The 13,145-nt window shown below is 38.1% G+C and overlaps 1 protein-coding gene across 5 annotated transcripts in view; it reads right to left on the bottom strand.

Annotated features, from left to right (window-relative positions):
- The window catches only part of CTNND2 (catenin delta 2), a 638,189-nt gene that overhangs the window by 301,076 nt on the left and 323,968 nt on the right, over window positions 1-13,145 (bottom strand). For all 5 annotated transcript variants that reach the window (XM_085052133.1, XM_085052132.1, XM_085052134.1 and 2 more), the window contains 2 exons: window positions 6,586-6,620; window positions 6,000-6,116 (listed from right to left, as the gene is read on the bottom strand). In XM_085052133.1, the coding sequence (XP_084908259.1) occupies window positions 6,000-6,116; window positions 6,586-6,620 (152 nt within the window). The remainder of the gene's footprint in view (window positions 1-5,999; window positions 6,117-6,585; window positions 6,621-13,145) is intronic.

Here is a 13,145-nt window from a genome sequence, read left to right as displayed (position 1 = left end):
TGGAGTACTGGCAATGTTGTGTGGGAAAAACCGCAATCCTAATAGAAACCACTTGTTTAAAAAAAATAAAAATTAAAACTTAAATTTAAAATCTAGCATTGCAAGTATATCAAGACAAGTGGGAGAATTATCCAGGAGGCTTTCTGATCCATGTCAATGAGAGCTCTGTTTCTACAGTCTGTGTTAACAATTTAGGGAGCAAGGAAGGAAGGTTGCCACATGAAGTGATTAAGCAAGTGAAAAACAATGAAATTATTCTGTTTCAGTTAGAAGCATAAACACCAAAAGCTCCATAAGTCTGCCCTGTAATCCTTTTAAAGACCAGTCTAATGCTCATTTTGTGGAGGCTGAAGCAAATGAAAAAGCACGTAAGATTTAAGAACAGATACCTCAAATTAAAATTAGAGACTTCTGGATTAGCAGACATTTGAGCCTGTGTTTTAAGTTAGGAAGAAAGTGCCAATGGATTTGCTCAGTAATCAAAGAAGTCTTCTAACCTTCCTTTTGCTAAAGCCATGGCAGAGGGAAAAAACCACTGCCTGACTGCACCACTGTAGCCTGTACAGTGTCAGTACAGTCTGTAAGGATGCAGCATATTCTGTAAGGATTCAGTGACCTTCAGCTAATTATCTCAGAAATTGTTTTGATGATAGTGTCATGTCAGTCCTCTAATGTGGCATGCTAATGACCCCCAGGGATTAGGGGGAACAGAGAAACTAATAGAAGGGAAAGGAAAAAAACCCCAATTTTTCCTCTTGTTCCACTTTTATCCTACACTACGCATCTGTAAACAGCAAATTTACAAACACAAATTTACACACACAGGAAAAGGTAGCTTGGTCTTAACAACTGTTTAAAGGACTTCAGTTTCTCTGTGTCACAGACAGAGGATGGACATCAGGACCTTTCCCACTTACCTGCAGGCCAAACTGCAACCTTATCAAACCTTAATGACAAATAACCTCAGCAACCAATCTTCTTCACTCAGACAGTTGTATATCTGTGTCTACTCTCCTTCCTTCCATGCAGCTTTCCGCCTTTTCAATTGCTCTTGCATATAATGTGAGCGGAAAATAAGGAAAAAACAAAACAAAACCAAAAAAGGAGGTGCACTGACAAGGTAGTAAAAGGAATGGATCTGAAGAACTTGTGTGATTTTGAGACAGTGGTGCAGTGATGGGAAGGAGTGGGAAAAAATATCTTGCTTCTTTTATTCCTTATTTTTCCAAGATTTCTAGTTTAAAATATTAATTTTGCTCTCCACAGTGCATTCTCAGCCCTCACAAAATCTTTTTTTCACATGTGTTTCCTCAATAAATTAAACCATTCTGCCACGAAAATACCTTTCCTGAGCTACACTCACTGTTCAGCACTGCTGTGTCTTCTGATACATCCCTACTGTTACCTTTGTCCTGAACTAAATTTCATTCCCCTGCATGTTTCCTCACCCAGTGATTTCAGGTTCTACACTTACTGTGCATTCCTATCCCTCTCCTGTGACTCATCTCCAGTGTCTTAGATGTGATTACACTGGCTCTCACACATCTGCTCTTTCCCCTGACCCTATTTAAGGTGACAATTACTTATCTTCATTTGTGCAAAAGCAATGTTTTTGAGTTCCCATTAGAAAAAGGCAATGGTGGAAGGAAGAAATATTTTCAGAGAGTTGCAGCCAGGCAAGCTGGGTATTACAGCAATACAGAGCAGGGAGGAGGAAGACTGAGTGCCCTGAAGGTGACCCTGAGGGTCCTGGCTGGTCCCTAGGACCCACTGTAGCTAATGGCTACTGACACCAGCAGCATCCTCTGTGTGCCCACCCTCAGGGACTGAGGGATGTGTGGACCACTGTTGTTCTGCTGATGCTCCCCACGAGTACTCAGGACAGGCTGAACGCCTCTCTGATGCTACAAAACTGTGACATGTTTGATATAAACTGCAGTGACATAGTCTTGACAGATCTAGAGCTACACAGAGATAATGAGAAATCACTCCAGCACGGGGAACTGGACCATGGAGATGCAGGTCCAGGTCTCCAGTCAGATGCAGTTTCTTGCATAATTCTGGAAGTTTCCTGAATTTTTACCTGTCACTTGTAACTGGAAACACATAGTTTGGGGAAGACAACTCACACTGAGTTGGGACAGAAGAAAGAGGTTGACAACAGTGCAGGAGTTCCCCTTGGTTGCATACAACCTTGTCCCAGGGTCAGCTCATCCACAGGAAGCTTGTACGAGAGCTTGCGCCAGCTATGAATCTGCCTGTCTGACAATAATTACTTTAAAATCAGTGATCACTCTGCTTTCATTTCACCAAATTAATAAGAGTTTTATATACTTAAGGTTTTTTTACATTTGCTGATTCACACTCAGTAAAGATAATTAGCAAGCATGTCTATTAGCAAAGCAGAACCCCTCCTGTGTAAGCCCCTTTCATGTGACTTGTCCCATTAGCCTTTTTTCATGGGTTTTATTTGCTACTAAAGGAATAGCACATATGAAGTCATGTTTGGGATTTGGAGTATTATAACAGCTGACTGCTATGTGCCGACTTTTTAAAACTAAGTCTGAGAAAATCAGTGCGTGGAACCAAATTGTAAAGATTCTGAGTAGAGACACACTAATCCTCTACAAAGGCAGGACTACTGATAGATTAAGTCATTAGACCAGATGAACGCAGTTCAAAAAAGGAAGCTGTGGTCACATCACTGGGCAGACTTTCATATGATGATTTAAAAAATAAGCCAAATGCATGGCAGGTGGGAAATGCTCTCCTCAGAGTCAGTCTTGTTACTTAAAATACAGCTTTGCAGTCAAACTGCAGAGAAATAAACATAACTAAAATTGTCAAATTAGAAGCTCAAAAGTTGGGAAATGCCAGACTAAGTTTCCTTTTCTAAGTCATCGCTCTTCCCCTCCTTCCTTGCCCTATGGCCAGTGCACACAGTGCAAAATAGTTCAGTGTTTTTTACTGCATCGCCTCAGGCTTCCACTGAAAAATTCTCAATACAAAGAAAGAAAAAACCAGCACCCTGGTGGATTATTCCATGGCACTTGTGTTTACTCTATGGCAAATTTACTTCAGATACATCACAAATAATGATTTTTAGAATACCTACAAAGTGAGACATGCATATAGATCTCATTTCCTATTTTGAGGTTGAAAGAATTAACAAAAGTGTCTGAGAAATAGAAATGCTGTGCTTGAGACATTTCAGAGTGAGCTTTAAACTTGCTTTTGTATCATGCTTCAAATATTTGAGACTGTGCTCCCACAGTGTTCTGTTACAACTTAGTTCTCAGCACACCTAACTGGGAACACCTAGAACTAAGTATCAGCAGAAGGTACTTTGAAGGATTTCACAACCATAACATGAAAACTTTAAGACATAAAGGAGGGACACAATAAAATTTTAAGTGAATATGAGACTTTTGTTTTCACTGGGCATGTGTGTTCCATCCATTGCTTACAGAAGTCAGAAGCACTCTCCCCTCTAGTATGCTGTGCAATTTGAGCCTCAGCTTTGGGGTAAATGAGGCATGGATAGAAAATATACAAAATAGGGCATGATAATAATTGTTTTATAATGTAGACATAAAAGGTTCAAATTATTTTGTACAGACAGTCTTGACTTTTGTATTTTTGACTTTGAAAACACAGTAACATTTTAACTGTCTGATGTGTTTGTAACATTTTACTCTATACTGAAAAAATACCCCCAAGCCAGAAAGAAAATCCAGTGTATGACACCCTAATTGTATTTAGGAGTGATTAGCAGAGCTGCAACTATTAGCTTTGGCATATAGATGTGATTCTTAATTAAAACCATAAATGGCAAATAGCAATCTAGTTTTATTACAAGCTGAGCCTGGAGCAGAGGAATAAGGGCACTGTGACAAAAGACTTCACAAATATTTCCTGACAAAGCAGAAGATCAAGCCTGCAGCTCTGTGGGGAAGCCTGCTCCCTTGTGAGCACATGCACCTGCCTGTTCTCTCCAAACCTATGTTTCCTAGGGACAGCTACTGTCCGGTCCGTAATGATATCACTTTTCCTTTTCCTGGCTGTCATTCTCATCACCCTGTTGTTCCCTCCCTTTGCACCTAACTCCTGATCCCATGAACAAATTATCCAGCAAAGCAAACTCAGCTTTCAACAATCTGTATTGACCTCCTGCTCCAACAAACCTCAGTTCCTCCCCGATGATCCTCTACAGATCCATCTCTACTGCTCCTCCATCACTGTTTTCCATTTGCCCATGTTCTTTATTCTTCTATCTATCTGCTTTCCTATTTGTGTTTTAGCTTCTTGTGATACTCCTCAGAAATTTCTTTAGTATTAGTTTTCTTCACATGCCCAGACTTCCTTCCATGTACTGTCTTCATCTTTCCCTAACTTTTTTTCTTAGTTTCCATCTCTTAAGCCAGTTTCTGGCAGTTTTCCATACAAATTACCCCACTCAGCTTCCAATCTCCTCTATTGCCATCTATCCAGTTTCATTTTTCTATCATAGAATCACATTTTGAAGGCAATCCTTATCATGCTAGTCTGCTTTGTTTCTCCTCACCCCTTCCCCAAATGAAGAAAAAACCAGGGCTTACATTGTTGTATCATGTTTTCCCAATTTTGTTCAGATCTAGCAACATCTTAACAGATGTCAATGACACAGACTGTGTTCAGATTAAGCAACACCATACCAAAAGTGTCAGTGACATTGTTGGCCCAGAAATCTTGTGCACATGAAAAAATGAAAAAATTTATATTGTCCCCGGATTGTCAGCTTCAATTTTACAGCAAACCTTGTTTTAAAAGACTGAAAAATGTTCTGACATTTTAAAATTCTGCATCCAGTGTGCAGTGTCTTCCTTCTGTCACCTGATGACCACATTGCAGGTGATGACTTGTCGTTGCTAGAGATGCTTTGCAGAAGGTGGCTGTCACAGTTCATCAGCCTTTCCAGATGATGGGGGGATTATCCCCTTTGGTTTCAAGAAAGGTGAATTTGGGCAGCCACCTCAGAAGATGTGAGTCAATCAGAAGGTACTGGGTAGCTGGGATTAACTGAGCAAGAGGGAAGGAGGTGTAGAAGAATACAGAGAAGAAAAGCCAAGCCAATGTCAGGAGCTGCAGTGGGAGGGAAGGGAAAGTGGGTATATATTGTGGCAGATGGGGACAGAATATGAGATAGAAGCTTGAGGAAAAGGAAGGGAAACTAGGGAATTAACCTGCTTTTCCATGATCTAGTACTACATCTGATAACAGACCTGCTAACATGCTGGAAAACTGTCTCAGTGTGACTCATGAGCACAGCTGTTGGTAGACATCTGCTCCACAAACACACTGAGCAGCATGTCCCTTGTTCACTTTTGCTGTCGCCTAGCCTTGATCCACTTCCCCAGTGGCTGGTTCCAGCCAAGACTCTATCCACTCACTGCACAGTCCTCCAAACAGAATGGCTGGTATGTGACCAGTGAGGCAACCTTTGAGAAAAGACTTCACCTTTCTTGCTGCAGCTGCCATTCTGTGCATCATCTCTAAAAAGTTCACCTGTTTCTGTCTGTGTATCCACAGGAAAATTTTAGTTGTAAGGAGTTACCAGCTACCTGGCCAAGTGGTGACAATCAGACATCAGACTTCCTCACAACCACCCAATATTTTTCATTTTAGTACCTTTGGATAGAGAAAAATCACTGTTTGAATGTTGTTTTTATGGTGATGATGCTACAGCTTTGTGATGTGACCTTATAGTACAGTACATCAACACTCCAATTAGAAAATATTTGCCTTAAAATATATTCCATGTGCTTGTTTCTCCCCCCAAAAAACTAGCAGTGAGATTCTCTCCATTACAAACCCCAAAAATAACTTGCAATTTGCCTGCTCACAACTATATTCCCTTAAGCCAATATCAGAAAATAATCAAGAAAAACACTAGAAGAAATGCATTCAGTTTTAAAGCATGAAATTTTGGGGTTCAAGAAAACATATTTCTAGCAACTTACTTTCACTGGCTGAATAGTCCTGTGGATCAAGTATCCCTGATTCCTGCAGTGATCTAATACAGGAGTCCACCAGCTCCAGACCAGTGGTGAGTTCATCTTCTATATCCTTCTGACCATCTGTAATAAAATTAACAACACAAAAATGTAAAACAGGGGCAAAAGCTAAAACTGGTTGTATGTGACTAAGCATTCACAGCTGATGATGGAATGGAGGCCACATATTCACAGGAGGCTGGCCATACTGAAAATTGTGCTATCCTTTTTAAGTGTGGCCTTGTATTAATAAAAGCAAAAGGAGAATATTTAGGTCTAGTCTTAAAAAAAGCCAGAGACACATTTAGCAATGCCCCCTCTCAAAACTCTACGTTAGTTTCAGTGTACTTTTTGTCAACCCTAACAACTTTTACCAAATCTTGCCACTTTTTAACTAGAGTTTTCACACAGTAGAAATGAGAAAACCACAAAAAAAAAATCAGCAAAAATTTGCACATACATAAATGTGGTTTTCCCCTTCATCTCTTTTAGGTAAAAATGATCCTTCTGGGAGAGAATATAAGTAATACATATATGTAGGTAAGTACATTACCTTGTGTTTGCCAGTGAAACTGCTCTTCTGTTGAACTGGAAAGAGAAAAAAAGTGATCATTTTTAATTAAATTGTTCTGTACTGTGCCATGAATATTCAGCTATAAGTCTGTTCGAAGGAACTGATTTAATAGAAGAACAGACTTAAGAATAAATAACATACTTAGAATATGTAACTTTATATACTTCTTAATTAATGACTTGTACAGCATTCACGCAGCTCTAGGGAAGCATCTTTATTTCTTTATCAAGTAATTTGAATCATACATATAGAAATTGCCCTCTTGGTCTTGATATACAAACTACACTATTCAAGGCAAAAACATCAGCATTCTTCAACTTTTCTGGATCCTTCCATTTGTCTGATTCTCCGTTTTTATAGAGAAAATTACAAATTGCTTTCTCAAGTGAATAGTTACATGTGATTTCTAAAAGAAATTATGATTCCTGGTTCTACTTATCATTATGTGCATTTTTATATTATTCAAATGTGGAGCTAAGTTAATTCAATTGGCCTACACAAGAGAGTAAATTTAGACGGGTTTGTGCTTCTACATACAAGCACTTAAGCAACAGAAGGTCTTAATTTTAAAATAATGAGTGTGCACACTAGAGGATGGGTTAGGTAGGATTTTTTTTTTCAAGAAATGAATTATATATTCAAATTAATGATAAAATGAATTGTACATTCATTTAGGCAATGACTACACTTTCCTCCAAGGCATGTTCTGTTTATGCTTCAATGTAGGTCTTTCTCACATGACAAGAATACAAAAAAGACTGAAGTTACTCGGTACTAAACATTCTTTTGATAACATTGAACAGATTATTACACTCATGATTAAAAGATTTTTCTGTACCTTTTTATAAGATACTTAAGGGGAGAACAGCATTATCTGTTGCATCCATTGGTTAAAAAAAAAACAACTTAAATTATTTTAGCTTTTCAAACAATTACATTTATTTCTTTCGGATGTTGAGAATAAATGCTCTTTCAGATGAGCAAATCAATTCAAATCTCTCATTGTTTTTCCTTTTCCCAACAGATGCTGGAACACTTATGAACATGTCAGTATACCTCCTACTATCTATGTTCTAAACAAATTAAATTAAATGCCTCTTTTTGGAGGTCTATTTTTATAGTAAAGAAGTTGTGCCAATTATTTACAAGATTTGATAGCATTAAAAAAAAGAATTATTGTCTAATTTACATAAAAATAGTTCTAAAAGGACTTATTTTAATTTCTACCTGCCTTCATCATGAATGATGATGAAGAAACATCAGAAACATCAGAAACGTTAACCTGAAAAGTTCAAATCTAGACATCATCATCGATTTCCTAACATCTACGGTCTGTGGTTTATATTGACTCACAGTAGTGAGATTTCATAGATTAAGAAGCTAGTCCTTTGATGAGACAGTGAACTAAAATTCTTGCAAGAATTTTAGTCCACTAAAATTAACAATATTGAAGATAAACATTGCCAGAGTTCTTGGACAAACAATAACTGCAAAGTGTTGAACTGGAAGAAATTACTTTACTTTAAATTACATTTTGAAATGGAGCCCTAGTTGTGACTGGGGACAACGGCTCTTTTTCAAATAACACTTTTTCCCATTTTAAATTCCAATTTTAAAGTCCTTTTAATGACTTTCAGATTTACTAAATAATTGCAGCATCATCTGAAACACTGGGACTTGAGAGCAATCTTCCTTTCTGTAATTAGCATGATCCATAACAAGTAATGTATTACTTTCCATTCTAGAGTCCCTTTTCCAGTGTCCAGATTTCTATGTGATATCACCTCACCAGCCAAAAAAAAAAAAAAGTAATATTGCAGGTGGCAGAATGAATTACTAGATGTTGCTGGCAAGAATACATGATGTAAAAGCCTGTGCCACCTCATCCAAATAAGTTAGAAAAGAAAATCAAGTCTGTGCATAAAGAGTGAATTATCAATTCCAGGAATTCCAGCTTAGCCCTTTTAAGTAGCAAAGTTGTACAAAATGTAACAAAGTTAATTATGTTCAATTAATCACTTGTGGTTGATTTGTAGTAATTCCCAATATCAGTTGCCTGACTTCCACAGAAACACTGTACTGTATTCATACTAACCTTAGGATCACAATGAATTTTGACTACTTTTTGGCTTTTCCAGTTTAGTCATGCTTCTCCTCACCACTACTATAATGGCCTTTCAATAAATAATGTAGACTCTTACAGTCAAGATAGCAGATCCACCATCATAATTTTTATCCTAATTCTACCTTCTTATTCAACATGTGGAACATGAACAAGGCTGCCCAGGGCAGTGGTGGAGTCACCATCCCTGGAGATATTTAAAAGATGTGCACACCTGGGGACATTTGTGGTGGTTTAGTGGTGGACTTGGCAGAGCTGCACGAAGGTTGGACTTGATGGTCATAAAAGTTTTTTCCAACCTAAAAGATTCTATGATTCTCTATTAAAATTGTATTTTCTCCTACAAGGATATCAATATATTCTGGTATGAAAAGAGTGCTGTTTTCCTCAGTTAAATTCATGCTCCTTAGCTTTTTAACAATCCAGTATAGCTGGATATTGAAGCTGCCATTTTTAGGTTACAAACCAATGCCAGAGCCTTGCACACAAACATTTAAAGGGTTCCCCTAGAAATAGTATTAGAATTGGCCATAGTTTTTATTTAGATGCTCTTTATTTTTCCTTTTGACCTTAAAAATATTCCTGACTGAAGCCACCTGACATGTTTGAGCAGGGAGCCTTTAGGCTGTCACACAACTGTGCCAAATCTGCTTGAGTGAACAAAAGGGCAAGCTGTTTTGTCCTTTTAGGTGTTTCCCAGCTTCACAAGAGATCAGTACAATTGACTGTACAGTTATATCAAATACATGAAAAGACAAAAAATAATAATTAAGTATTGTCCCTAATAAATTTTCCAGCACATTCAACAAAATGTATTTTTGCTTCAGTTTCTTCTAAAGAAAAATGCATTAGCAATCACTTTTCTGCATATTTCTGTGTCTCATTATGTAAGTCTGCAAATTCTAGTATCATTGACTGAGGAAGATGAGCAATAAAATTCTTTATCAAATTGTTCTTAACTATGGTAACCTGAGCCCACCTTAGGAGTTTGAAGAAGGGATTTTAACCAGAACTGTATTTGTACAGAATTAGAAAACAGTAGCATAAAATATGAATGAGCCAGAACTAAAGCAGATAGAATTAATCCCTCCCTCAGAAGGGAGGTAGTAATCTTCTGAGTAACCCAGACTCAGGAAAGTAATTTTGATATATTTATTCTTCTTTTATTTTTGGTAGTATTTGCATTCTGTATCTAATTCAAGTGTTCTAGGTACAAATAAGACTGCTCTTCTATTTAATTCTACATGAGTGCCATAAAGAATCCTCCATCACCATTCAACTTGATTCTTCTATGCTTTTATTGTCTTTGGAAAATACAATGGATTGGAGGAAAATCCCAAGGAAACTTGGTAACTTAAGAATGAGAATATAATGCTAAAACCCAAACAAATGAACAAAACACTTGACTACACAAAAGAAGAATACTGTTATCTGTTTAGCTCTTGATGTTAATGTTGAAGCTAATGAAGCTATCTCCTGTAAGGATGCACTGCATTGTGCCTAAAGCTTGACCTTTAATAACCACCTAGGCAAGGAAATATTCCAGTAAAAGTTGTTTTACATCCCTAGGCAAGAGTGAGCAAAGTAAATATCCACAGAGCAGTCATCTTGATTCCAGCTGAACTCACATGTTCCCATTTCTGCACGCATGTCATCAAAGCACGCAAGGAATGAGAACCCTCTGAGTGTGACCTTGCATCCTGGGAGGGCGAAAGGCAAATGAGTACAGCACGCTGCAGGGAGCTCGTTTTGGGGAGCATCACCTGGGGAGCTTTACCTGCCTCTGCACAGCGAGGAAACAGCACAAGTACCAAGCAATGCAAAAATGCAGATTTTCTACAGACAGCTGAGGATGTCTGACTATTAACAGCATCTCTTTACATCAAGTTTATCCCTTTTCAGGCACGAATAGAAAAATCCCAGACCTAGAGTATGTATATAAACAAGCAACAAACCAGGCCTTAGGGAGCCTTCATTTTTTCCTGTACCCCGAGACAAGTTAGACAAGAAATGCCCCTTCATGATGGACTTGATAGGAATCCACCATGATGAGATGGACTCTGGAGACAGCCAGCACCTGCATAACAAGGTGAGTTACAGAAGATCATCAAACACCTCTCCCAACAGGAGTCAAAAGCAGCTTTGGTGGTATAAAAGTGAATGCTCCAAATGACACCAAAATAATGCTTTCCTGGACAACATTCACCAGCCATATTTCTACCTAAGTAACCAAAGTCCTCATGGGAGGTAACCCAGAGGTGGGGAATGCCGTTGACTACTTTGCCAGAAGAAAAGCTGCCTGAAGACATCCTCAGACTGTGCTGCCATAAGGCCTGTACAAACACACAAGGATTTGCTTCCAAAGCAGGTGATGGGGAGCAGCAAGGGCACCTTGAACTCAGTTAAACTCCTAGAAGGTGGATGTGTGCCTGTGGCACTGGCAGCAGGGACAACATAGGCAAAGGTAAGTTACACCAAACCCTCAGCCCAACACACACATTTTGGACACTGCCTGGACACAGCAGTACTTGGAGTATCACTTGGGTTTAGTTTTAGACATTACATGGCCTCATGTGAGACCTGGCCGGCTTCAGAGGAAAGCCCTGATAGGTTCAGAACCCTTCAGTGCAAGGAGCTCCACTGCACTGCATACACTTCTCCAGTGATAGTATTTATTATGCAGCCTGCAAAAATTCATTGTTTTTATTCCATGCACCAAAATACATCACTGCACATGCACAGCAGGCCATAGCATTTGGTTATTCATTGCCCTACTGCTCCCCACAAGAACTGAACAGCAACGAAACTCCTTTCTTGCTGGGCAGGGAGGTAGGTTTTGTTTCATTCACTGTTTCTAGCACACTCCTTGGTTTATCACTGAGCCTGCATACAGGCTGTCAGGGCAAATTTGCACTTTTGTATTCCTTTAATTATCCAGGAAATGTTTGTGTGCCTCTCCTTTGTGTGAAGTCATTCAGTTTACAGTTGTCACTCATTTTTTGAGAAAGTGCTATAGCTATCTGCTACACCAAAGTATTTTTATTGTTTTCTAAAACAATTCATGAAATTGTATCTAAAACAATTCATGGAACTATATATAACACTACTGTAGAAAAGCTATGAAAGGATTTTACAAGGACTTGTATCAGCACATGATCTTTTCAATTATTTCTACAATGGAGCTACACAAAGATTGCTGTATATAATTACAGGCAGATACTGTCTCACTGATTTTTAAATTGTTTTTCTGGTTGTGGAAGGTGGAAGAAAAAAGATCCAGAAGCATTTCACAAAAAGGAGGTTAAAAAACTAATATTCTATCTAAAGCAAAGGAGAAGCAGATTTTAAATCAGCAGTACATTTCCGGTTATCTGCAAAATAGTAAACAACTTTTAGTATCAACTATCTGGCAGAGGAAAAAAATGAAACAACCTAAGAATAAATTTTACATTAAATAATCCTGCGAAAAAGTACCAACCCCTCAATAAATTGCCATAGGAAAAAAACACTCCTCAAGAGCAACTATTTGGTTTTGTGGCCAATTTAAAATTACATCAAAATCTCTGACATTGGTAGTCACTCCCTTCACCTCCATAAATGTGACACTGTAGGCTCTCTCAAATATTTAATAGCACTCTATTAATCAGCTTTGGTATCAACTTGGCTACCCTACCAAGAAGCTTTTTTTTTTTTTTTTTAATGTTCCAACAAACCTCATCCAATCCCCTACAATGATCCTGAAAATGTAAAAAAAAAAAGAAAAAGAAAAAAAAAATTCAAAAAACCAAAATAAATAAATAATACCCCCACAAACTCACACATATTCTACTGATGGCTGCTCTTTTGTACCTTGGAAATTTCGAACTGACTTTAAAAAAGATGACTAAGTTCTTAGCTGTAGATGCCAGAAAACCATTCAGGTGGTTAATTCCCACCTTTATTAGAACAGCCTCGCTTCAAGTTCCTGGGGGGAAAGAGAACTGTCTAATTTTTTTCCCAGAAAAATTATTGTTATTCCCTAGGTTTTACAAAATCAATAGCAGAATTTTGTGGCTGTGCTATGAAAGTTTTGTACTTCTTTCCAATGATGAGGGAAATATTTGCAACCAAATTTCCACACAGGTCTCAAAAATCAATGCGTTTCCTCTGCATTAAATACTTGCAGAAATCTGCAGACATGATTTTCCTTTAAAAACAAGTTTTAAGCTGCTCCAATCCTATTTATATTCAATTTCCCTGTGCTGATCATGCTTAATAAAACTGTTCTGTTTCTTCTTATTTAAATGTGATTTAAAAGTTCAGGTGCTACATCACTAAGAACACTATTCAAGTACAGAGCATGCATGGAAAGGCACCAGCAGTTGTGCATTCCACACAGTGCACTGCTTAAGGGCTTGCAAAGCAGGCACCAGAGGCT

The sequence above is a fragment of the Lichenostomus cassidix genome, chromosome 2 (genome assembly GCF_008360975.1).
Source record: "Lichenostomus cassidix isolate B80296 chromosome 2, HeHo_3.0, whole genome shotgun sequence".
Taxonomy (NCBI): domain Eukaryota; kingdom Metazoa; phylum Chordata; class Aves; order Passeriformes; family Meliphagidae; genus Lichenostomus; species Lichenostomus cassidix.
Note: the sequence above shows the minus strand (reverse complement) of the source record. Positions and strands in the feature narration are given on the sequence as shown.